This window comes from Geotrypetes seraphini, chromosome 4, assembly GCF_902459505.1.
Source record: "Geotrypetes seraphini chromosome 4, aGeoSer1.1, whole genome shotgun sequence".
Classification (NCBI taxonomy): Eukaryota; Metazoa; Chordata; class Amphibia; order Gymnophiona; family Dermophiidae; genus Geotrypetes; species Geotrypetes seraphini.
The window spans coordinates 189,535,582-189,562,437 of record NC_047087.1 but is presented as its reverse complement, the minus strand read 5'-3'; the positions used below and the strand labels follow the sequence as shown (position 1 = coordinate 189,562,437).

General features: G+C 49.7%; 1 protein-coding gene across 6 annotated transcripts in view; it reads left to right on the top strand.

The window, feature by feature from the left end:
• Positions 1-2,265: 2,265 nt before the first annotated feature.
• Positions 2,266-26,856, top strand: part of LRRC20 (leucine rich repeat containing 20) — a 368,748-nt gene continuing 344,157 nt past the window's right edge. For 2 of the 6 annotated variants that reach the window (XM_033941819.1, XM_033941818.1), the window contains exons 1-2: positions 2,272-2,459; positions 19,529-19,659. In XM_033941819.1, the coding sequence (XP_033797710.1) occupies positions 2,449-2,459; positions 19,529-19,659 (142 nt within the window). In that variant the 5' untranslated portion in view covers positions 2,272-2,448. Of the gene's footprint in view, positions 2,460-3,016; positions 3,070-19,528; positions 19,660-26,856 lie in introns of those variants that run through there. The other 4 variants (XM_033941821.1, XM_033941817.1, XM_033941816.1 and 1 more) reach the window with 4 other exon arrangements.

The following is a 26,856-nucleotide window of genomic DNA, read 5'->3' as shown; positions in this document are numbered from 1 at the left end:
GACTGTTGCCACTGGCTATGGGAGCGAATGGGATGCTCCTAACATGTCTGCCTGCCAGCCCAGGCTTGAGGAGCCGCCTATGGTAAGGAGCCCCTTTGGGCCCATCTCTCTACCCCTCATAAATTATTTTCTTCCTCCTGGGACCTCGACTGTCTGCTGAGGTTACCTTCCCTCCCTTCCACTCCCTCACTGCCCTCTCACCCGCCGCCCGTACTGTGCGTGCTGGCTTTTCTTCTCCTCTGAAACAGGAAGTCACGTCATGAGGGGATCGAAGAGAAGGATAGCCAGCACGTGCAGTGTTAAAGCCCTACGGCCTGGGTTCTGTTCACTTACAGGTGGCGGGCGAGAGGGTAGCGAGGGAGTGGAAGGGAGGGAAGCTGACCTCACCAGGCAGTCAGGGGCCCCCTGCAACTGTGAGGACCAGGACAGCTGCCCTGTTTGCTCCCACCTAATGCCAGCCCTGTGCTGTGCCGGTGCCCGAAAATTTGCCTCTGGTGCTGGGCCTTGAGCATGTGCGCATGCTCAAGGCCTGAGAGTTGGACGTGAACTCTCAGGCCTTGAGCCATGTGCACTGGAGGCAGATTTTCGGGCACCGGCACAGCACAGCACAGGACATGCTGGTGCAGGTGCGGAGGCTACATCAAAGTAAGAAGAGGGTTCGGGTGGGTTGTGGGGACCTCAGGTCGCGGCAGGGGGGTGCCTGATGGCGGCGGGGGGCAGGGGGTGCCCGATGGCGGCGGGGGGTGCCGGATTGCGGGGGGGGGGGGAGGGTGCCAGTTTGCAGGGGGGGCGCTCGCAAATCGAGGCGTGCTCGGTTTACGAGGCACCAAGTTTGCAAATGTTTTGCTCGTCTTGCAAAACACTCGCAAACCGAGGTACCACTGTAAAACACTTTTTTCTACCTTGGTGTTTGGACATTTTGTTTTTCCATCATCTTGGTCCCAGTTTCTCTTTCTGCTTTTTGCCTATCTTTTGTTAATTCTCTTTCCAGTATCTGTTCATTTTTTTCTCCTCTTTTGCTCCATTTCTCTCACTATGCCTGTCTCCAACATATTGATTTTTTTCCCTTTCCCATGGATTCAACTCTCTTCTTCTTTCCCCATGATCCAAAATTTTGCTCCCTCTCTTTTCTATTGTTGTGTTCTTTCCTTCCCCCTTAATGCTGAACAATGGGTTGGAGGGAAAGAGAGATAATAATAATAATAATAATTTTATTCTTATATACCGCCAAAACCATAGTAGTTCGAGGAGCTGGACAATCAGCAAAAATAGGTACAAGAAGGTATTAAAGCACATGAAGCGGATACAAGAAAAAGAGAACAGGAGCCTGCTGCAAACAATCAGCGAGTGGGGGGCTCTGGACAGACAACAATTCCTGTAGGCCGAGTGCAGAGCGGAAATGAGAGAACGTGGTAGAAATCAGATGTTGCATCCCCCTCTCCCTTCCATTCCCAGACCTAACATTTCTCCCTCTCTCCCTTCTTTCCATCCCCAGGTCCACCATCTCTCCTTTTCTCTTTCCAACTAGCCTCCCCCTATCTTTCCCTCCCTCCCCAGGTTCACAATCTCTTCCTTTCTCTTCCCAACAGTCCTCTCTTCAAGTATCTTTCCCCTTCCTTCACCCCACCCCCCACATCCAACTTATCAGTTTCTCTTCTCTCCTTTCAGATCACTGCCCACCATCTCCCTCCCTCTTCCTCTGTTTCCTGTCCCATAAGCTCTTCTCCTTTACCTACTCCTACACTCAGTCTGGCACTTCTTTTAACTCCATCCCCCAGTCCCTCTTTCTACTTAAAAAAAATTACAGCTAGTCATCCTCCTTCTATCCACCAAGGCATGATGTTGCTCTTACCTTCCATCGCTGAAAAATCAATTTTTGATGCAGGGGACTTTCAGCTGTGGCAGCAAATCTAAAGCATTATTTACAGCTCCCCTCCCTGCTTTACTTCTGCTGCTTCCGCAAATGACGCAACTTCCGGTTTCCGCCTGGGAGGACCAGGGCAAAGGAAAGCAGGGAAGGGAGCCCTAGGCAGCTGTTCAGATTGGCTGCCGCGGCTGGAGACCTCCTTTAGCAAAAATGGGGATTTCCTCACCCTTATGTCTTCCTCTTATCTACGCTGCAGGTGACTTTCAGCCGCCAATCTGAAGCGCTGCTTACAGCTCCCCATCCTGCTTTCTTCTGCCGCGGCCTGTGAATGACGCCACTTCCGGTTTCCGCCTGGGAGGACCAGGGCAATGGAAAGTAGGAAAGGGAGCTGTTCAGATTGGCTAGAGACCTCCTGCAGCAAAAATGGACGGAAGCTAAGGACAGCATCAGACCGGTGTGGATAGAAGGGGGAAGACATGCCGGTTCACAGGGGACCCTTCCGAGCTGCCCTGTTTGCCTCCCCCCCCCCCCCCGCTCCCTAATGCCGGCCCTGCTTATGAAACACCTAATAGAACATTCAAATGCCATTCAGGTATGGCAATGTTTTTCTACAATACAGCTTTTATTATAGGGGGTCAAGTGCAGGTACAGAGTCATTGGGATAAACAGATGGGTGGCTAGGCAAGTTGTTTGTACAGTTAAAAGACATAAAGCTATTGCATTTTTATTGAAGACAAAAAAGGGAACACATATTAAAAAAAAAATAAAAATCAATCTATAATTTAGTTGAACTCTCCTTCTCGCCTGGTGTGTCTAAACTGAGTTTACTTATTTGCCAAGTTCTGGTTAAAGTTGCCACTGCCACCAATCAGGAACAGGTGCACAAGCACCCGCTCAAACCCCTCTTTCGCTCTTTCTTGAAAGGTGGTATTCCCTCTCAGTTCCGCCCACTCGGTGACCGGCCGTTTCCAATCTCCTCATTGGTCGGTAAAGTAGTGGGCGGAAAGGAGGGAATGACTTGCTCTCTCTTTCAAAGTGGGAGGGTTTGTTCCCCTCTTAGCTCCGCCCACCGAGTGACCGGGGAAGGGAGAGTCGTTTCCAAGCTTTCATTTGTCAAAAAAGCAGTGGGCGGGGCAGGGGAGGGGACAGGAGGGGGAACTTGTAGCAGTTGCTGTTTCTCACTTATTGCTGACGAGCGGAGGGTGAGTGTATATGTGGATTGGGGCGGGGGGAAGGAGGTGTGGAAGAGTGGGGTCGTACGATAGCAGGGCGGGGAAGTCCAACTTATAACGAAAAATAGCTCACAGATGTGGCTGAGGGGAGGCGCTTTACTATACATCGGCTTTTATATATCCCCGGCACCACTAGGTGGGTTCCTCGGAGGGCAGATAGTGGGTAGAGTTTCTTCGCTGATTGGAACTGGGTTTTCTAGATCTGCACCCTCCGCCCTATGGCTGTTTGGTTGCTACTGGGAACCTACCCTCGTCGAAAAACAGGCAGTTTGGTCAGATGGCTGAACATGCAGAATGTATTCTCACCAGTGCATCTTGCAGTGACAGCATGACTAACCTGCATTATTGGATCTTTTTTTCATAATCATAGTTGTTTTTTTTTTAATTTTTTAAATGTAGAAAAAGTGAAGCAAACTGATTGAATGAAGCCTAGGGAGAGTGTATGGTATTCCCCATATGCATGCTTCTTGGAAGGGAGATGGCTCACTGGAAATAGGGCATTACTCTATACCATATGCAACTGGAAACTCTTCACTAGCCACTCTGCAACATTTCAAATGGGGGTGTGTCGGTTCTGTGTGTGGCCCTGGTGCCTTTTAATTAGATGGGTGAAAATTTCGTACTGTGTTTATATAAACCCAGCCCAAGTTCTTATACTGTATATGTTCTTTATTATCATGGGTGTTTACCTGAACTAGGCAGTGTATGCTGAAAAGGCTGTTCTATTTGTAACACACAAGTACTGTATCCAGCTACTGAAGGAGAGTTATTATGACATAGCAGGCTTGGGTTTCTGAACTGCTACACTGCTCTGCCTTCTCGGGTATAAATAGTTCCACCGGGTGCTGCTGAGTCACTGAGGCCTAGATTCACTAAACTCACCATTGTTGGGCGATACGTGGCCGAGTGTTGCAGGACGACCGATTCACTACAGAGTCCTCATGCAAAGTATGTGATCGGACGCACGCCCTACAGCGACCCCACAGATCGCTGCAGAGCGATCCAGACGCATGCGCAGACCATTCTCTTTGCCTGTAGATGTGATCCGCGCATGCGCTTACTCTCTGCACAAGCTTGAGGCCAAAACTAAAGGGGGAGGGGTGGCTGCACTCGCTGGCCCCATGAGTGGACTTCAGGAATCATTTCAATTTTTTGTGCAGGCAGAATGGAACAGAACACGCTTTGCAGCCAGATTACAGAACAACATGGAACAGAACACGCCTTGTGCAGCCCCGCTTTAAACCCGTGGGTTAAAACCATGGGCTCGCACTGCGCTTTTTGCACAAGGGAGATGTAATTTGGATGTAAATGAGGTTGTTAGCTAGTCCCTCCCAGTACCCAGAGAAACAGCACACAAAAAACCCTGCCCTAACTCAGGAAACCTATCTCCAGCCCCAAGGTCGCATTGAGAAGTTAGAAGAGAGGATTTCTCATGATTTTCCTTTTAAAATCTGCCGATTTTGGTTTTATTTCAGAGGATAGGAATCCATGCAAGCTTCTGAGTGTCGGTGGTGACAAATATGTGCGAATCTAAGCAAAACTTACACATTGATGCCTCTTTTTTTTGCTTAAATATAAGCTTTTATATTTAAGAAAAAGAAGAATGGTGCTGATGTGTGCTTGCACTTCCAGGTTTGGATGAACATGCGCATAAGAGGTTTGCATACCACCTCCTTGCACAGTGTGCATTTAATTTGCATGCTGTTAACGCTGAGCATTGGAAGTTATTTTTGTGCATTGGTCCTGTAGTATTTTCTGACGCAGTTCCCTATAGCGCCGGAATTCTGAGCATCAGCCCATTAGTGGGCAAAAGCTATAGCATGTAACTGTGAGGAAGTGTGCACATAGGCAGGGTATGAGTGGGTCAGGGTTGTATCCCACACATATGCACTAAAGCCCAAATTCTGTAAACAGTACTGCTAGTTAAGCGCTGTTAAGCACCCTATCAGTGCCATTTTTAATTGGTATAATTGTTTTTAAATGATGCGATAATTGATTACTTCATTTAAAAGTAATTAAAATGTAAAAAAAAAAAGGCAGCGCCTCCACAAATGGCACCAAAACTGTGACTACCGAGGCGCCTACCAACGCCTAAGGGTAAAATAGGCATGGTTAACACCGGAAATACCCTTGGGCATCAGTAGGTGCCTCCATAGTCACAAAGCAATGTTACTTACCGTAACAGTTGTTATCCAGGGACAGCAGGCAGCTATTCTCACTAGTGGGTGATGTCATCTGACAGAGCCCCGATACGGACATCTTGCAAGCATGTCTTGCTTGAAGAAACTCAGAAGTTTCGAGATGCCCGCACCGCGCATGCGCCAGTGCCTTCCCGCCCGATGTACCGGGCGTGTCTCCTCAGTTCAGGTAGCTAGCCTGAGAAGCCAACCCAGGGGAGGTGGGTGGGACGTAAGAATAGCTGCCTGCTGTCCCTGGATAACAACTGTTACGGTAAGTAACATTGCTTTATCTCAGGACAAGCAGGCAGGTATTCTCACTAGTGGGTGACCTCCAAGCTAACCCCAATGGGATGGTGGGAGAGTTGGCAACTTAAGAGAACAAATTTTGTAACACTTTGGCCAAACTGTCCATCCCGTCTGGAGAAAGTATCCAGACAATAATGAGAGGTGAATGTATGAACCGAGGACCAAGTGGCAGCCTTACAAATCTCCTCAATCGGTGTCGATCTGAGGAAGGCTACAGAGGCTGCCATTGCTCTGACCTTATGGGCTGTGACCTTACAGGGAAGGGATAATCCAGCCTGGGCATAGCAGGAAGGAGATACAAGCCGCCATCCAGTTGGAGATGGTGCGCTTCGATACAGGTCGTCCCAACTTGTTTGGATCAAAGGAGACGAAAAGTTGAGGAGCAGTTCTGTGTGGCTTCGTGCGATCCAAGTAGAAAGCTAATAGCACGTTTACAGTCCAGAGTGTGTAAAGCAGATTCTCCAGGATAGAATGAGGCTTTGGAAAGAACACTGGAAGCACGATTGGATTGGTTGAGGTGAAATTCAGAGACCACTTTAGGCAAGAATTTTGGATGAGTACGAAGAACCACCTTGTCATGATGGAATACTGTGAATGGTGGATCCGCCACTAGGGCCTGAAGCTCACTGATCCTGCGAGCAGACGTGAGGGCTACCAGAAAAACCACCTTCCAGGTGAGATACTTAAGTGGAGCCTTGTTGAGAGGTTTCAAACGGAGGCTTCATCAGAGATGAGACAGGACAACATTGAGATCCCAACCACAGGAGGAGGTTTGATAGGAGGGTTGACATGAAAAGACCTTTCATAAATCTGGAAACCACAGGATGAGCAGACAAAGGTTTCCCCTGTAGGAGGCTGAAGGAAAGCTGCAATAGCACTCAGGTGGACTCGTATAGAGGTAGACTTGAGACCAGACTGAGACAGGTGTAGAAGATAGTCCAACACAGAGGATAGTGAAGCTCGCTGAGGCTCCGTGGCATTGGAATTACACCAGGAAGAGAATCTAGTCCATTTTTGGGAATAGCATTGTCGAGTAGCAGGTTTCCTGGAAGCCTCCAAGACCTCCCTCACTGCTTGAGAGAATTGGTGAGGAGTTACGTTGAGAGGAACCAAGCTGTCAGGTGCAGAGACTGCAGGTTGGGATGAAGCAGTGATCCCTGATGTTGAGTAAGCAGAGAAGGAAACACTGGAAGAAGGACTGGTGCCCATGCTGCTGAGTTGAAGCAGAAGGGAGAACCAGGGTTTGTCTGGGCCACCGATGGAGCTATCAGAATCATGGTGGCGCGGTCCGATTTCAGGTTTGACCAGGGTCTTCTGAATGAGAGGAAATGGAGGAAATGCGTACAGAAATTGATTCCTCCAATCCAGCAGAAAAGCATCTGCCTCGAGGCGATGAGGAGAGTAGATCCTGGAGCAAAACTGAGGGCAGCTTGAAGTTGTGGGGGCAGCAAAGAGGTCTATCATTAGGCTTGCCCCACTGAGCAAAGAATCTGAATGAAGGGGGTCAGAATGGAGCGTCCACATCGTGAGGCATGCAAGAGACGACTCAAGTTGGTCTGCCAAGACGTTGTCCTTCCCCTGAATGTAGACAGCTTTGAGGAAGGAGTTGTGGCGAACAGCCCAATCCCAGACCCGAAGAGCTTCCTGGCAAAGAGGGGCCGAGCCCGTGGCCCCCTTGCTTGTTGACATAATACATGGCGACCTGATTGTCTGTGCGAATAAGGACCACCATGTCGTGAAGCAGATGTTGAAAAGCTGGAGAGCATTGAAGATGGCTCTGAGCTCCAGAAGGATTGATTTGATGGAGTCGCTCCGCACTGGTCCAGAACCCCTGAGTGCGAAGACCATCCAGATAAGCCCCCCAGGGCATAGTTCGAAGAATCGGTCGTGAGAACTTTCTGGTGGGGAGGAGAGTGAAACAGCAAACCTCCGGATAGATTCGAAGAGGTCATCCACCAGAGAAGAGACTGCCGTAGAGCAGGAGTGACTACAATGTGACGGGATAACGGGTCGGACACCTGAGTCCACTGAGATGCCAGGGTCCATTGAGGAATTCTGAGATGTAGTTTGGCAAAGGCGTCACATGAACTGTAGATGCCATGTGGCCCAAGAGGACCATCATGTGTCTCGCTGAGATGGATTGGCGAGAAGACACCGACTGGCAGAGTAGAAGGAGAGCATCCATGCGTTGAGGAGGAAGGAATGCTCGAAGTTGAATGGTATCCAGGACCGCCCCGATAAAGGGGAGAGACTGGGTGGGCTGAAGATGTGACTTGGGAAAGTTGATCTCGAAGCCCAAGCTTTGCAGGAAACAGATGGTAGTCAAGGTCGCCGAAATGACCTCTGGAGCTGACGGGGCCTTGATGAGCCAGTCGTCGAGGTATGGAAACACCTGAAGACCCATGTTCCGGAGTGCAGCGGCCACCACCACCAGACACTTCGTGAAGACTCTGGGAGACGAAGAGAGGCCGAATGGAAGCACTCGATACTGCAGATGCAGATGTCCCACCCGAAATCTGAGGAACTTGCGGGAGGCCGGATGAATAGGGATGTGAGTGTAGGCCTCCTTGAGATCCAGAGAGCATAACCAATCGTTCTGCTCGAGGAGGGGGTAGAGAGAAGCAAGGGTCAGCATACGGAACCGCTCCTTGACTAAAAACTTGTTGAGGACTCGAAGGTCCAAAATGGGACGCAGATCGCCCGTCTTCTTCGGGACAAGGAAGTACCGGGAGTAAAACCCCCGGTTTTGCTGATCTAATGGAACCGGCTCGACGGCCCGAAGCCGAAGCAGAGCCTGAGCCTCCTGAAGGAGAAGAGCGGTCTGCGTCAAGTTTGAAGGATACTCTCTTGGCGGGTGGTCCGGGGGGACCCGTTGGAAATGAAGAGAGTATCCTTCTCTTACGATGGTAAGGACCCAAAGGTCCGTGGAGATGGTCTCCCATCGATGACAAAAATGATGGAGATGACCCCCAATGGGAAAAACGGGGGGAGACAGAACGAGGTCGGTTATGCTCCCTGGAAGAGAGTCAAAAAGGCTGAGTAGCCTTGGGTGCAGCCGGCATCTGAGGCTTCTGCTGAGGCTTCTGGGGAGGCTGTCTCTTCGCAGGTTGTCTCGCAGGAGGAGCTTGCCTCGGCTGATAACGCCGCTGGTAAATCAAAGGCGGCCTAGTGGGTCGAGACTGTTGAGGCTTGGGCTTAGGCCGTAGGATAGACTGGAAGGACTTCTCATGATCCGAAAGCTTTTTAGTAACAGTCTCGATAGACTCATCGAACAGATCTGCCCCCGCACAAGGCACATTTGCAAGCCTGTCTTGGAGGTTCGGATCCATATCAATCGTACGAAGCCATGCCAGGCGACGCATGGCTACCGAACAGGCAGCAGCACGTGCCGAGAGCTCGAAGGCATCGTAGGAGGATTGCATCAGCTGGAGGCGTAACTGGGAAAGGGTCACCACCACCTCTTCAAACTCGTATCGAGCCTGAGCATCGATGAAAGGTATGAACTTGCGGAGCACCGGCAAGAAGAAGTCCAAATATGAAGAAAAGAAGAAATTGTAATTGAGCACTCGAGACGCCATCATAGAGTTCTGGTAGATACGTCTACCAAACTTATCCATCGTCCTCCCTTCTCGGCCCGGTGGTACTGAGGCGTAAACCTGGGAGGGATGAGACCGTTTGAGGGAGGACTCGACCAGGAGGGACTGATGAGAGAGTTGCGCCCCCTCAAACCCCTTGTGGTGGACGATGCGGTATCGAGCCTCCAACTTACTGGGAACTGCAGGGATGGAATATGGTGTCTCAAAACAGCGCATGAAAGTCTGGTCAAGCAGTTTATGCAGAGGAAGCCGGAGCGACTCCGCCGGAGGGTGAGGCAACTGCATGGTGTCCAGATACTCCTTGGAATATCGAGAACCAGTGTCCAAAGTTACATCCAAGTCATCCGCCATTTGTCGGAGGAAGGAAGAAAAGGACAGTTGGTCCGCCAGCGCCGGCCGGCGAGACGGACTAGAAGAAGTGGAAGCCTCCGGGTCCAGAGAGAGCTGGGAGCGGCAAGGAGAATAGGAGGTAGATGGTTCCTCATACTCCGGTCCCTCAGGCGGGGATAAATCCGAGGAGGAGTATCCCATACGCTGCATCTTCTTTTGCGGAGACACCTCCGAATGACGCGAGGAGTGTCGAGACGAGTGTCGAGATCGATGCCCTTCCCGGTGTCGGGATGGAGAACGAGACCTCCTATGCATCGCACGGTCCCCTGAAGCCTCCACGGAATGGATGGGACTAGATGCAGTGGATCGTAGAGGTGGCAAGGATGCGGACTCACGCGATGCCACCCAGGCCTGGTATAGAGTGCGGAAGAGCTCTTCCTGCGATGCGGTATGCCCAGGACTCCGATTATCAGTGGCTGGCATAGTACTCTGATGGCGAGGAGGCATGATGGGCTCCAAAGGCGGCATATCACTAAAGGAAGCCCGCCTCGAGGCTCCCGCCGCCCTCCGCCGATCCTCCTCGTCGAGCAGTGAGATCAAACGACGAGGAGGAGGGGGAGGGGGCGGTCCGCCCCCTGGGACCGGAACCGGGAGGTCACCCTGAATGGAGGCGATAAGCCGGGGTCCCATAGACTGCATAAGCTCGACAAACTGAGCTTCCAGCAGGGATCGCAGCGAAGCCGATATGGAGGGATCCGCACCGAAAGGGGGTCCTCCAGCACGGTCTTCGCGCTCTTATGCGGCCAAGTGCTTCTGCTTGCTAGCTTTAGGCACTTTGATGACCACCGGAGGGACAGTGGAAGGCGGTACCTGAGCCGAGGAGACGGGGACAGGCACCGGTGTCGAACCCGAGGCTGAAGTCGGTGTGAACGATGCCGGCTTCACAAGGCCAGATGCAGGAGTCGTCGATGCAGGTTTCGCACGGACCGGCGAGACATCAGTAGAAGTGGAAGCAGACGGCTCCTTAGCAGTCTCCATCTTAAACATCGACTCCCAGAGCAAGCAGCGCCGTTTAAACGAGCGCGCAGTAAGCGTGGAACAAGGCCGGCACGATTTCGGTATGTGTTCTGGACCAAGACACTGAAGACAGCGTCGATGCGGGTCCGCCAACGAAATCGCACGCTGGCACTTGCTGCACTTTTTAAAACCGGTGATCGGCCGGGACATAGGCCGGAAAATCGTCGCCGCAAGGTCGAAGGCGCTGGGCCTAAGCCACGAGGCCGGCCCGGCCGAACCGCCGGAAGAAATAATTTTAACTTTTTTTTTTTAAAGAAATACTAAATTAAAGTAGAAATAAATCAAATAAACAAATAACGCGGTACAAAGAAGGCAAATTTTACTGAAAATCAGTCAGCGCAGATTGAAGTGAAACTTCTCAGCTCCGCGGAAAGAAAAGAACTGAGGAGACACGCCCGGTACATCGGGCGGGAAGGCACTGGCGCATGCGCGGTGCGGGCATCTCGAAACTTCTGAGTTTCTTCAAGCAAGACATGCTTGCAAGATGTCCGTATCGGGGCTCTGTCGGATGACATCACCCACTAGTGAGAATACCTGCCTGCTTGTCCTGGGATAATTCTCATTACAGATAGGTCCCAGAAATGTAGGCCTTGAAAACCCTGGTCTACATTTCCAGCATCTATCTGTGACATAGCCGTGATTCTATAAACTGTGCCATCGCTCAAGGATCTATCGTACGAGGAAAGGCTGAAAAATTTACGGCTGTACTCACTCGAGGAACGTAGGGAGAGAGGAAACATGATCGAGACGTTTAAGTAGATTACCGGCCGTATCGAGATGGAAGAAGAGATTCTTTTTCTCAAAGGACCCTCAGCCACAAGAGGGCATCTGCTCAAACTCAGGGGCGGGAAATTTCATGGCGACACCAGGAAATATTTCTTCACTGAGAGAGTGGTTGATCCTTTGAACGAGCTCCAGGTGCAGGTGATCGAGGCAAACAGTGTGCAAGAATTTAAGAGCAAATGGGATGCCCAGTGGGATCCCTTAGAGCAGGGGTGCCCACACTTTTTGGACTTGCGAACTACTTTTAAAATGACCAAGTCAAAATGATCTACCAACAATAAAATTTAAAAAAAACACAAAGCACACTGTATGCATAGAATTATTAATTATCATTCCTATTCCGGGGGTTTTTTCAAAGAGGTCAAAGCAGATGACTCTATGCACTGTCACCTCAGTAACAACCGTACAAAAATAGACAAATACCCACCCCCCTCCCTTTTTACTAAACCACAATAGCAGTTTTTAGCGCAGGGAGCTGCGCTGAATGCCCAGCGCTGCTCTCGATGCTCATAGGCTCCCTGCGCTAAAAACCTCTATTGCGGTTTAGTAAAAGGGGACCTTAGTGTAAAATATAGGCAGCAGATATAAATTCAGACACACTTTGATCACTAAATTTAAAATAAAATAATTTTTCCTACCTTGTCTGGTGATTTCATGAGTCTCTGGTTGCACTTTCTTCTTCTGACTGTGCATCCAATCTTTCTTCCCTTCTTTTAGCCTGTATGCTTCCTCTCCTCCAGACCTCATTCCCTCCCCCAACTTTTCCTTCCTCTCTCCCTGCCCTTTCTTTCTCTCTGCCTCCTTTTCTTTTTTTTTCTGTTTCTCTTCTTTCCTTCTGTCTCCCTGCCTGCCCTTTTTCTTTCTCCCTGCCCTCCCCCAAGCCACTGCCATTGGGGACCAGAACCCAAACCGCCACCAATAACAGGCCCCAAACCACCACCAATAACAGGCTCGAAAGCCGACACCACCCCAAGCTCTCCCTGCTTCGGCCGACCAGCACTCCTCTCCCCGACGTCAATTCTGCCGGGGAGAGGAAGGCTGATCGGCCCAAAATTGCGATCGACCTATTGGGGGAAATGCTGCCGGGTCCTACCTTCGCGGAAACAGAAAGTAGGCAGGACCCAGCAGCAAGAAGAGCAAATGCCTCACTAACCTGTCTCCCGCCTTAGCCCGTAGCGAATGCTTGCTTCAGGGCTCTCAACATGTGCGCGCCGGCTTCCCTTCTCCCCCCCCGGACATAACTTCCGGTTTCGGAGGGACGAGAAGGGAAGCCGGCACGTACACGTTAGAGCCCGGAGCATAAGTTCGCTGCGGGCTGAAATCTCCAAGCCGGGTTTTTTTTTTTGTTATTTTTTTCTAATGTTCAGTGGCAGCAGCAGCAGCAGATGACAGCTGGGCTGACCGCCCAGCTAATAGGCCCTATAGAGAACATTGGAGAGGAAGGCTGATCGGCCCGGTAGATCAGGACGGCAACACGAGTCTATCACGGAGCCCGGGATGGGCTTCACGATCAACTCACGTTGCCTTCCTGAGCTACTGGTCGATCGCGATTGACGTAGTGGGCACCCCTGCCTTAGAGGGTTAAGCCAAGGGAACCTGTCACCAGGAGTGGGATCCCTAGGATTGTAGACTTGGGGGTGGGTCAGTAGAGTGGGTAGATCTGATGGGCTATGGCCCTTATCTGCCGTCATCTTCTATGTTTCTATGGCATGCGATCGGTGCCACTTTTGTGGGCAGCTACCAATCGCAGCACTGTAATAAAATCCGGGCCTGAGGCACTAAGGCTTTGATTCTATAAAGTCCGCCTAAAGTTAGGCGCTGATATTGACACCGATTCTATAAAATTTAGGTGCCTATTATAGAACCATGCATAGCGTTGCTTAGGCAGTGCTCGTTTTCCTAACATTTAGGCATCCCCAATTTATGCCGGGGCTTTCTTTGCCTTAAGCTAGGCACCGATATCGGACCCTAATGACACCTAACTCATAGATACAATAATCAGAGGAACTTCTTTCAGCTAAGGTGATAATTATGTATATATCCAACACAGTTTATTAGTAGTAACATAAGTATGTACCTGGAGCAGTTACAGAGCAGCAGCATCACCACTCTGCATGTCAGATAAGTGTCAGCATCACCACTCTGCATGTCAGATAAGTAAACCTTGCAACATTCTTTGTTTCATGCTGCATTCATATTTAATTTTGGTTTTATAAAAGCAGGTGGTGGAGACAGTGAACAAGCTGTGATGGTCTCTATATTAACTGGCTTTGAATTTTCACTAGAGTTTCAGTTATGGGTCTGAGCGTTCACTGTGAAGCCAGTCACTGCTTGTGTAATTAGTTGATCTATTGATCAGTGTTTTGAAATATTAAGGTGATTTGTGTTGGACCTAATTCATAGAGACATGATCCCCCTCCCCCAACCTCACCCACTTTTAGGGCTCCTTTTACTAAGGTGCGCTAGCGTTTTTAGCGCACGCAAGCTATTACCGCGCGCTACACGGCTAGAACTAATGCCCGCTCACTGCTGGCGTTAGCGTCTAGCGCGTGGGGCAATGTTGCGCGCGCTATTCCGTTCGTTAAGCCCTAGCACACCTTAGTAAAAAAGGAGCTCTTAGTGTAGGCAGGTTGGGCTAGGCGCCTGACTTTCAGTTAAGTTCAATTAAAGCCAGTTGTGAGGTGTTGGGTGCCAATATTAGCACCAATTAATCTAGGCACTGTAGAAGGAGATGTAATCCTATATAATAAAACCCTAGCCGCGCATGCGCACTCCTAACTGCGTGTTTCCATGATCTGTAGGTCTGTGGCCGCAGGAGTGCGCATGCAAGGATCGGCCAGGTAACAGCTGCGACTCCCTCCCCCGCCGCTGAGCCTAGGCACACCAGTAACACGCCCCGCCCCTCTGTCTGCGCGCGCGTGAGTTCTCACTCTTTTCTCTTCGTTGCTTTGGTGAAGCGGGAGAGGCCGATTGAACCACCCTTTGGTTGCTCAGCAACAGGAAGCTGCCGATTCTGGGAAGTGAAAGCAGCGTTCCAGCATGCTACACAGCGAAGGGGAGCTGCCGTTTGTTATCGCGCACATGGTGCAGATACTAAGGGGCTCCGCTTTGCACAGTCAGTTGGAGCAGCGGGCCCGGGTGAGTGCTGCCTGGCCCGATTCGTTGTGCTTCAGTTGCTGGGTGGCGGTGGGGGAGGAGATGCTACAAGCGGTGCTAAGAGCTGACGAGACGGTTTTTGTATTTGAAAGAAGGAGAAGAGCTGGGCTGCATTGTTATAATTTTTATGCCAGGCAGCTCTTTTTGGGAGGAAGGCAGGCAGGGAGGCTGGCATCGGAGGGGGATGGGGGGTTTCATGGAAACATGCTGCAGGCAGGCAGGCAGACTGGCATTGGGGGGGGATTCAATGGAAAGGGGATGCAGGCAATGGAGGGGGTGGGGGGGTTTCAATGGAAGGCAGGCAGGCAGGCAGGCTGGCATTGGGGGGGTGGTTTCCATGGAAACATGCTGCTCAGGAGGATGGGAGGGAGGCAGGCAGGCAGGCTGGCATCGGGGGGGGGTTCAATGGAAGGGGAATGGCAGGCAGGCAGGCTGGCATCGGAGGGGGGGTGGGGGGGTTTCAATGGCAGGCAGGCTGGCATTGGGGGGGGTGGGGTGGTTTCCATGGAAATATGCTGCTCAGGAGGATGGGAGGCAGACAGGCTGGCATCGGAGGGGGGGTCAATGGAAGGGGGATGGGAGGCAGGCAGGCTGGCATTGGAGGGGGGTGAGGGGAGGAAGGAGGCACTTGGGGGCACTAAGGACATAGAAAGGGGCACTGGGGGCACTATGGACATAGGAAGGAGGCACTGAGGGCACTAAGGACACAGGGAGATTCACAGACAGAAAAAATGACAGACAGGCAGTGTGCAAGGAGAGAGAGACAAAGAAAAAAAAATACCCAGTCAGACAGACATGTACTCTAGCACCCGTTAATGTAACGGGCTTAAAGACTAGTGTTAATATAATAGCTTGACCACCTTAATTTTTCCCCAGATACATCTCTGAAATATAATTTCTTTTTTAAACTCCCTAATGTACATAGACAACAGAAAAGCTTTTGACTGTGTGGATGACAATAAACTATGGCAAACTCTAGTGTGAAAGGGAATACCCAAACATATAACTGAGCTAATAGAGAACCTATATGAAAATCAAGAAGCTGCAGTGAGAACTGAATACAGCAACACTGATTGGTTCCCAATAAAATGTGTTGTCGGGCAAGGATGCATCTTATCATCTTATCTGTTCAACCCGTACGGTGAAACTATCTTCAGAAAAGCAAATTTGGAAGAAGAGAGTATTGGTTTCAAAGTTGGCCGAAATATAAACCATCTGCGCTATGCATATGAAACAACGTTTATCACCAGCAGCAAAGACGACATGCTGTATCTGCTGAGAAAAGTCAAAGCTGAAAGTCATAACATGGGATTAGAACTGAACATAAATAAGACGAAGATCATGAACATGGAAAATGATGAAGATTTTGAGCTTGAAGGTGATAGAATAGAAGTTGTAAAGGATTTCAATCTCCAGGGCTCTTTTGTAAACAAAAAAGCAACTAGCAGGGAGGAAATACTCCGCAGAATAGCACTTGGTCGGCCTTCAATGAAGGCTCTCAACAAAGTATTCAAAGGCAAGGAGGTAACACTCCAAACGAAGATCAGACTTGTCCACGCACTCATTTTCTCAGTGGTCAGTTACAGATGCGAGAGCTGGACACTACAGAAACAAAGCAGAAATAAGATTGACTCGTTTGACCTTTGGTGCTGGAGAAGGATTTTAGGCATGCTGTGGACCGCCAGAAGAGCTAGCAAATCGATTCTAGAAGAGATCAAACCAGTTATGTCACTCGAAGCCCAAATGATGAAGTTATGACTGTCTTATTATCCCAGGACAAGCAGGCAGCATATTCTCACATGTGGGTGACGTCATCCACGGAGCCCCGATGCGGACAGCTTTTCAAGCAAACTTGAATGAAGATTTCAAGTTTGCTAGTGCTACACCACGCATGTGTGTGCCTTCCTGATCCACTAGAGGGCGCATCCCCTCCTCATGGTCTTCAGTTCTTAGTTTTCCGCGGAGCCAGAAAGCCCTGTCTCTCTTCTCTGCGTTCTTCTAAGTGCCTTTCTAGCACCGCGGCTTCTTTATTTTGTTAGGGAGTCGCTGTGCGTTTGTTGATTGATCGTGTATTCCTTTGTTTCAAAAAAAAAAAAAAAAAAAGGACTTTTTATTGGTTCCACCGGCAGGCCCTTCTTGGGCCTCAGCCATGCGGCTAGGCCTCTTTTGGCTGCAGCTGTATTTTCTTCTTCCCTGGCCTCTCTCTGGGCTCACCTCTTGTGAGCAGGATGGCCGGGACCCTTTTTCCTTCGTTGGAATCGGACTTCGATCCCCGGTAAGTCTTCTTTCTTTCTTTCTGTTCTTCTAGCTGCGTTACCTCGGTAATGCCACCGGCTGAGTCTCAGGCATTCCAGGCATCGTGTGCAGTCGTGCCCGCCTCTACGAGACCTTCGAAGCGTGCCTCCTTTCATGGGAATACTCATCTCGAGGTTGCCCTTTATGGAGCGCACTGCTGCACCTTTATTACCAGTTTCATTGGTACAGTGCCGACTTCTGAACCTGGATGTGCCTCGACGATGACTGGAGCTTCGTGTCTCGACGTCGGCTGAGGCTTTGTGTCTCGACGTCGGCTGAGGCTTTGTGTCTCGACGTCGGCCGAGGCTTCGTGCCTGGACGTCGACCGAGGCTTCGTGCCTGGACGTCGACCGAGGCTTCGTGCCTGGACGTCGACCGAGGCTTCGTGCCTGGACGTCGACCGGGGCTTCGTGCCTGGACGTCGACCGGGGCTTCGTGCCTGGACGTCGACCGGGGCTTCGTGCCTGGACGTCGACCGGGGCTTCGTGCCTGGACGTCGACCGGGGCTTCGTGCCTGGACGTCGACCGGGGCTTCGTGCCTGGACGTCGACCGGGGCTTCGTGCCTGGACGTCGACCGGGGCTTCGTGCCTCGACGTTGACCGGGGCTTTGTGCCTCGCGACCGAGGCTTGGTACCTCGACGTCGACTGGGGCTTGGTGCCTCGACGTCGACTGGGGCTTGGTGCCTCGACGTCGACTGGGGCTTGGTGCCTCGACGTCGACCGGGGCTTTGGGCCCAACCCGACCATGTGCCCAAGGCCCCGCCCGCAGGAGGGACCTAAGGCTCCCGGGCCTATTCTGATTGGCCCAGGCGCCTTAGGCTCCACCAGTAGGCGGAGCTTTGGGACGGATGGGCCAATCCGGCCTCATTCCGTCGTTGGCTGCCTGCCGGACAGGCGGGTTTGGCTCACGTCTGTCCGGCCAACTACACAAAGGTACGGGGAAGGGGAAGGGGGGTGGGGGTGTCGTGGGGGTCGCGGGTCGGCTGGGGGGTGCGGTCGGAGGTTCTTTGGGGGGAGGGGGGTTTGCGTCGAGGGCAGGAGGGCGTGGGATCCCTCCTGCCCGTAATGTAGTGCGGGGTGGGGGTAGGGGGTCGCCGTGGCCAGGAGGGTTTGGGCTCCCTCCTGGCCCGATATTGTCGGGGAGTTGGGGAGTCGGCGGGGCAAGAGGGCTTGGGCTCCCTTTTGCCCCGATCGTGTCGGGGGGCAAGAGGGCTTTAGCTCCCTCTTGCCCCGATCGTGTCGGGGGGTCGGCGGGGCAAGAGGGCTTGACGTTAGAGAAAGGGCGAACCGCTGGAAGAGGAAGCAGCAGGACACCGGTAGGAGCTTCTACATGATGGGGGGGGGGGTCGGGAGGCTATGGGGATGCGAGCGGTCCTTCAGGGTGGGGGTGCGGGTGCGAGTGCGTGCGAGCAGTCCGTCGGGGGGGGGGGGAACTATGTAAAAAAAATTTTATATAGCGTGCTCACGCGTATACCACGCAAGGCTATGCACGGTTTGTAAAAACACGTATAACGCGCGCGTTATATGCATGAAAATACGGTATATGCAGGAAAATGAAATTATTGAATGATATTTATGTTACCTGTATAGATAATAGTGTAATATGTGGAATATCTTTTGTTCTTTCATTTGTATGACACTGTTTTTGATTAAAAATCAATAAAGAATTAAAAAAAAAAGAAAAATTATTCCTTTTTTTTTCCTCACTGTTCATTTATTTACATTTCTTATATACTGCTTCTATTCAAAGTGGTTTACATTCAGGTATTCTAAGTATTTCTCTCTATCTGTCCCAGTGGGCTCACAATCTAATTACGGTACCTGGGACAACAGAAAATTAAGTGACTTGCCCAGAGTCACAAGGAGTGCTGCAGGGATTGAACTCAGGGTGCTGAGGCAGGGGTTCTAACCACTAGTCCACTCATTCCTGTATTGAAAGACTCATCACCATTCAATTAAAAGGGCTAATCTACACCTTATTTCCTAAGAATATGATGGGAAAGGAACTTGAAAGAGATGTAACAGAGATGCAAAGAAAGTTTAGAGGTCATCAGAGCTAATGAATAAGTCATCGGGGAGAGGTTCCGAGATAGCATATAGGAGATCTAGTCAAAGTTGGTTTAGGGTTAGGAGTTATCCTTGTGGGTGGTAATTAAGTAAAAAGATGTACCTGGGGCAATAGAAGATTAAATGACTTGCCTAGGGTCACAAGGAGCTGCAGTGGGAATTGAACCCAGTTCCCTAGGTTCTCGGGCCACTGCATTTTTTATTTATTTAATTTAACAATTTATATTCTGCATATCCTACAATTCTATGCAGATTACAAATTATTCTGGTACTAACTGTCCCGGTCCCCAACTGTCCCAGTGGACTTCCACTCTAACTAATGTACCTGGGGCAACGGGGATTAAGTGAATTGCCTAGGGTTATAAGGAGCAGTGCGGGATTTGAACCTACATCCTCAGTGTGCCAAGGCTGTAGCTCTAACCATTGCACCACACTAGGCTGCTACTCCACTACTGATATAGAATTTGCACTTACCAAACAGCATCCTAACATTTAAATTTTAGCAACCTTTTCAGAATTACCCTTTAATGCCCTGCTGAACCCTAGTTGTTGACACTTGAGAAGCTGCCATTTTCCTCATCTCAGCTTTCCAGAGCAGTGTGGCTCTTCCTAATATCTTTTTTTCTTTCTTTCATCAGAGATTGCTTGGGGCTTGGACTCTTCTGGAAACATTGGTGTGGTGCTTGCATGCACAAAAAAATGGCTGAAGCAGTAGCTCGAGTTGCTAGGAAGGTCAATGAAACGGTGGAGAACAAAGAAGACCATCTTGGTAAGTTAACATGTTGCTCTGGTGCACTCCACATCCTTCAATGGAGTCTCTTGGCTTACCCATTGATGCTTGATGTGTACTTGGTGGCTGTAGTGATGTTTGTAAAACATGGTCTGCAATAATTACATTTGTAGGGTTATGCTAAGTTTCTGAATAAAGTTGATCATTATTATACTGTGTGCTGGCTTACCATGTCCTCTCATAGATGTTCAACTTTCAAGGTATCTCCATGTTTGGCAAGTAATTCTCCAGCATGACCTGTGCTGCTGGGTATGTGGTCTCACCAGACTACATATTCATGTGTAGTGATCATATTCTAAAGCCTGTTTGATTTTGGCATGAAATAAAAAGGAAGATGGAAATGTGGCATGTGCTTAACACTGAGTTAATATAGTTGAGCTGCTGGAAATCTCTTCCTGAAATATTATCATTCATATCCACTAGAGGATTAAACCGATTCTACTGCTGAAATTTGTAGATCAGCTTACCTTTAAAAACCCTGGTGGTCTATAGGCCTCTTTGGGGTCAGTCTCAAAATGACTGCCGTATCTTCCTGAGGCAGTCTCAGCAGCCATTTTGATGGTGGAGCTGGAATGGGCAGCTCAATCCAAATTCAATCAATAAATATCCTTGTTCATTCTTCAGTAATTTCATCTTTAGATTTTTGTAACTCACTTTACCAGGGCATCACTCAGAAGATTATAAAACATTCAGAACACTGGCAGTAAAAATTATTTTTAACTCTAAAAAATTTGATCAAGTAACAGCATTTCTTAGGAAAGCTCACTGGCTGCCCATTTCACATAGGATTACTTTCAAAATACGACTTCTTACTTTTAAAGTTCAATCTAATCACATTCCATCCTTTATAGATAGGATGTTAATCCCATATGACCCACATAGGATGCTACATTCCTCCCAACAATATCTTTTAGCGGTCCCCTCAGTCCGCCAATTGTTTTATGATACAACATGTAAAACAATCTTTTTGGTAACCGCTCCAACATTGTGGAATACTTTACCTCTTACCCTGAGACAAGAAAAGAATCTCAATAATTTTAAATCTAATTTTAAAACATTTCTTTTCAGAGATGCTTTTGAGATCTATACTTAATTTATTTATTTATTTTTTTTGTTCAAAAAACTCAGACAACAAGCCTTACATTAAGAATTCCTTTTTACCTTTTATTTTTTTCTCCCCTTTCTTTTTTTTTTAAGCAATGTACTCTCCCTATTTGCCCATGTGTATCATATTGCGTCTGTATTGTAATTGTGTATTCGTTCCCTTTATGTTATATTTTTATATTTTAAACTTTGTATTAATTGGAAACCGCTTTGACTATAAAAGTGGTATATCAAGACTTAAATAAACTTGAAACTTGAGATCACTCATGGCCCAAAGAGGAGACTAGATCAGCAGGGCTTCTAAAGGTAAGCTTGGAGAGGGCTTTTGGGTGGTGGGAGGTGGTGGTTGGAGTGGGACAGACAGAGAGTGGTTATAGTGGGGGGGGGGGGGGAGTTTAATTTCAGCTGAAAATGCACAAGCATTTTTTAGCCAAAACCAATTTTGGGCCTGTTTTGGCTCTAAAGCTGAAACCAGAATTTGGTTGACCTCTAATATCCGCTGTTGGGTATGTTGTAGGCCTATTAAAGAAAGAGAAATCCCTACAATAGGATATTGCAAAAAACATTGTAACTTAGTACATGATGGCAGATATAAACCAAAATAAGTCATATGGTCTGCAAAGTAACATAGAGAGTATTATAACTGCTGCCGTACAGTGAGATATTAGAGAAACTGGGTCTCTTCTCCCTTGAAAAGAGGAGACTGAGAGGGGACATGACAAAGACAGGTTGTTCACCCTCTCCAAGGTAGAGAGAATGAGAGGGCACTCTCTAAAGTTAAAAGGAGATAGATTCTGTACAAACATAAGGAAGTTCTTCTTCACCCAGAGAGTGGTAGAAAACTGCAACGCTCTTCCGGAGGCTGTTATAGGGGAAACCACCCTCCAGGGATTCAAGACAAAGTTAGACAAGTTCCTGCTGAACCAGAACGTACACAGGTAAGGCTAGTCTTAGTTAGGGCACTGGTCTTTGACCTAAGGGCCACTGCATGAGCGGACTGCTGGGCACGATGGACCACTGGTCTGACCCAGCAGCAGCAGCAATTCTTATGTTCTTATGCTGCCTGCAGGCTACCCTTCCCCCCCCATTCCCCTTGCCTTTTTTATTGTAGTAACTAACAGAGGATGAAGTGAAGGCAATTAACATAAACAACAAAAACCTGGTACCACATAGAATTGTCAAAACAGTCAAATGTAGTAGGGATGACAAAAAAAAAAAAAAGAAGGAAAACCTGGTGTTAGGGATAATTTGTAGGTTCTCTATACATTTGTTGTAAGTTCCTAGAATTATGGACCCCTGATGCAGGCAACTTTGTTAAAACATGGCCCATGTTGAAGATTTTCATCTGGCACCAGGGTTTTCTTTTCTTTTGGCCATCCCTATTACATTTGACTGTTGCCAAGGCAACTACCGTATTTTCACATAGATAACGCGCACCCGTGTAAAACGCGCACACGGGTATAGCGCGCGGAAAACACAAATTTATGTGCAGAAATTTTTATATACCGCGCACACCCGTATACCGCGCATGCTGGCCGACTCTCCTTTCGCCCGCCCCGACTCTCCTCTGGCCACCCCGACTCTCCTTTCGCCCGCCCCGACTCTCCTCTCCCCCTTGAAGTCCTGTCCCCACCCTGAAAGCCTGATGCCACCCCCCACGTCCGATTCACCCCCCGCTGGACCGCTCGCACCCCAACCCCGAAGGACCGCTCCCACGCACTCCCACCCGCACCCCCACCCTGAAGGACCGCTCGCATCCCCACAGCCTCCCGACCCCCCCCCATCATGTAGAAGCTCCTACCGGTGTCCTGCTGCTTTCTCTTGGTGGTCCCGGCCCTTCCGTGAGCCCTGCGCCTGCGCTGCTTCCTCTTCCAGCGGTTCGTCCTTTCTCTAACGTCAATCCCTCTTGCCCCGCCGACTCCCCGACTCCCCGACACGATCGGGGCAAGAGGGAGCTCAAGCCCTCTTGCCCCAGCCAACCGCGGCACCCCCGACACGATCGGGGCAAGAGGGAGCTCAAGCCCTCTTGCCCCAGCCAACCGCGGCACCCCCGACACGATTGGGGCAAGAGGGAGCCCAAGCCCTCTTGCCCCCCGACACGATCGGGGCAAAAGGGAGTCCAAGCCCTCTTGCCCCGCCGACTCCCCAACTCCCCGACACGATCGGGGCAAGAGGGAGCTCAAGCCCTCTTGCCCCAGCCAACCGCGGTACCCCCGACACGATAGGGGCAAGAGGGAGCTCAAGACCTCTTGCCCCAGCCAACCGCGGCACCCCCGACACGATCGGGGCAAGAGGGAGCTCAAGCCCTCTTGCCCCCCCGACACGATCGGGGCAAAAGGGAGCCCAAGCCCTCTTGCCCCGCCGACTCCCCAACTCCCCGACAATATCGGGCCAAGAGGGAGCCCAAACCCTCCTGGCCACGGCGACCCCTACCCCCACCCCGCACTACATTACGGCAGGAGGGATCCCAGGCTCTCCTGCCTTCGACGCAAACCCCCCTCCCCCCAACGACCGCCCCCCCAAATAACCTACGACCCCCCCCCAGCCGACCCGTGATCCCCCTGGCCGACCCCCACGACACCCCCACCCCCTTCCCCGTACCTTTGTGTAGTTGGCCGGACAGACGGGAGCCAAACCCACCTGTCCGGCAGGCAGCCAACGACGGAATGAGGCCGGATTGGTCCATCCGTCCCAAAGCTCCGCCTATTGGTGGGGCCTAAGGCGCCTGGGCCAATCAGAATAGGCCAGGGAGCCTTAGGTCACTCCTGGGGGCGGGGCCTGAGGCACAATGGCCCAACCCGACCATGTGCCCAAGGCCCCGCCCCCAGGAGGACCTAAGGCTCCCGGGCCTATTCTGATTGGCCCAGGCGCCTTAGGCTCCACCAGTAGGCGGAGCTTTGGGACGGATGGGCCAATCCGGCCTCATTCCGTCGTTGGCTGCCTGCCGGACAGGCGGGTTTGGCTCCCGTCTGTCCGGCCAACTACACAAAGGTACGGGGAAGGGGGGTGGGGGTGTCGTGGGGGTCGGCCAGGGGGGTCGCGGGTCAGCTGGGGGGTGCGGTCGGAGGTTCTTTGGGGGGGCGGTCATTGGGGGGAAGGGGGTTTGCGTCGAGGGCAGGAGGGTTTGGGCTCCCTCCTGGCCCGATATTGTCGGGGAGTTGGGGAGTCGGCGGGGCAAGAGGGCTTGGGCTCCCTTTTGCTCCGATCGTGTCGGGGGGCAAGAGGGCTTGAGCTCCCTCTTGCCCCGATCGTGTCGGGGAGTCGGCGGGGCAAGAGGGCTTGACGTTAGAGAAAGGGCGAACTGCCGGAAGAGGAAGCAGCAGGACACCGGTAGGAGCTTCTACATGATGGGGGGGGGTCGGGAGGCTGTGGGGGTGCGAGCGGTCCTTCAGGGTGGGGGTGCTGGTGCGGATGGGAGTGCGTGAGAGCGGTCCTTCGGGGTGGGGGTGCGTCGGGGGGGGGGAACTATGTAAAAAAATTTTTATATAGCGCGCTCACGCGTATACCGCACAAGGCTATGCACGGTTTGTAAAAACACGTATAACGCGCGCGTTATATGCGTGAAAATACGGTAATATAGCAGGTTAGGAGTATGGACAATTTCCTATAGAAAAATCGTACAAAACAATTGATAGGTAGACTTGGGAGAGCCATTGCTCATGCCTGAAACTGAGCTATGAGAAACTGATGTACTTTTTGAGATCTGTCAAGTACATGTCACCCAACCTGCCCAGTGTAGGAGACAAGATGCTAGGTTTGGTGGACCTTGCTGAGATCCAGCTTTTCTAATGTTCTTATGTAAATGCAAAAAGCCATTTCATTGGTTTATCTTGCGTCTTTTTGAATATCACTGTGTTTTTCTTGTTTGGTATTACTTCCTCTCGGAGGACATTCCAGACATCTATTGCCTTTTCAGTGACAATAAAATATTTCTTAATGTTGCTTTTCAGTCTAACTTCTTGCAGCCCTGGTTTTACAGCTGCCTCCTTTCTTAATGTTTTCTCCTTCACCATCTCATGTTTATTTTAAGCAATGTTACCCCACCCAGTTACCTTTATCATGTTCAGTCCATTAAGAATTTTTAAACTTGTATGTCTTTACCCTTTTTTTTTAAAGTTTTAAGATTTTGTATTTTGTAAACCGCTTTGGATATTAAAGCGGTATTTCAAGCCATAATAAAACTTGAAACTTCTTTGAAAATAGTTTGTTTTTGTGAATTAATACCTTTCAAGTATTTAAATGTCTACCTCATATCTTATGACCCTCTGTCCTCCAGGATAAATGCATTCAGGTCTTAAAATCTCTTCTGGTGTAGACCAAATGCTGCCATTGCTTTCCTCTGGATCACTTTTAGTATCTTGCATAACTTTAATGAGATACAGTATAGGCATGTCATCACCTCTTTCTTTTACTGCTGCTTTCCTCTTTATAGAACAGCAGTGACAATGGCCACTGCCATTAAAAATAAACTCACCTGTAATTCCAAAGGTATAGGATAAGAATAGGGGCCATGTTTCTATATCGATACTTTGGAATACCCCAGTTCAAGGAGGCAGAGCAGTACCTAATACATACAATGGTGGTATTAGGCTGCTTAACTGAGATTCTTAGTTAATTGGGAATGTGGGGTAGATATGCCAAATGTGCATTTAGAACAATGGTTTTGCTCTCTAAAGCCACTAAAGCGTTTGTTATGGTCATCTTGCTTGCTGAAATAAATATCCAGAACTCTGACTAACCATTTTTTATTGTATCTTTTACAATTGTAGGGGGGAGCTTCAGAGTAGGTGAGGGTCACTGTTCACTCTAGCTGCCAATAGGTGCTGGTGCTTCAATATTGTGTTTTCATTTGATAGGGACAGGCAGGTTCCCTGAGTCCTGCAGAGCTTGCCTGCCCCTCACTATTGAAAATGTGATAGTTAGGGTTACCATATTTCTTCATTAAAAAAAGAGGACACATTGTGCCCCCCCATTTTGCCCAGTCATACCCTGTTCTGCTCTCCAGCTACAGCCCCACCCATACATGAATCTCGCCTCTTGTTCCCCAAGCTCAGGGCCATATCTGGAAGGCCTCTGAGCATATGTGGATGTGGTGCAACGATGTCACATGCATGTGATATCATTGCATTTTCATATGCTCGGAGGCCCAGCATATGCTCAGAGGCCAGACACGGTCCCAAGCTTGAGGCTTTCCAAAACCCAGACAAACTTCTGGGTTTTGGAAATCTGTCTGGGCACCCAGTCAGTCCTCTAAAAAGAGGACATGTTGGACAACAGGTAGCCCTAGTAATAGTGAAACAGCATCCCCTACTGGCAGGACTGGAGGTGGAGGACTCCTGCTCAGCATAGAGGAAACAGTGGTGGGGGCATCAGCATTGTCTTGTATTTCTGCTGAACCTCAGTTGAAATTGGGGGCAGGCAGCTAGTTTTTAAATGTTGGGCAACACAGGTCTGCACAGAGTTTGATATTTTTTGAATTGTGTGGGGGGGTCATGATTGGTTTTTAGGTGTTAAAGAGATTGTTACTTTTACAATGATTAATTCTTTTCCTTATCATCAACTGCAACATTTGTCTCAAGTCAAGGGTGGTTAAAAAATGGTTTTATACCCTAGGAACATTGGAAGAATATGTGGCTTAAGGTGGGTAAACTTCCTAGACCCTTTTCTTTGCTATATCAGGAGTTTAGCCCCCCACTTAGTTTGCTTAAGTGGAAATGAGATCTGGGGGTGGTTTTTACTCCATAAGACTGGAATGTAATCCATATAGAAGTTAAGAAATCTTCTATATGTGTGTTAGTTCAAGAGAATGCATATAAGGTTATTACACCCCAGTGCGCCTGAACAAAATGTTTCTATCTGTCTCAGATATTTGTTGGCGATGTGGTCAAGGGGTGGAGATTTTTTTACGTGTATCACTTGTGGGATTATACAGACTTTTTGGATAAATACTTTTGAAGATGCTAGTAGCTTCTCTGGCAGTCATGCCTCAACCTTGTTTCCTGGACTGTATATATTTCTCTCTCCGAATCTGCGGTTTCAGCATCCGTGGGTTCGGTTATTCACAATTTTTAA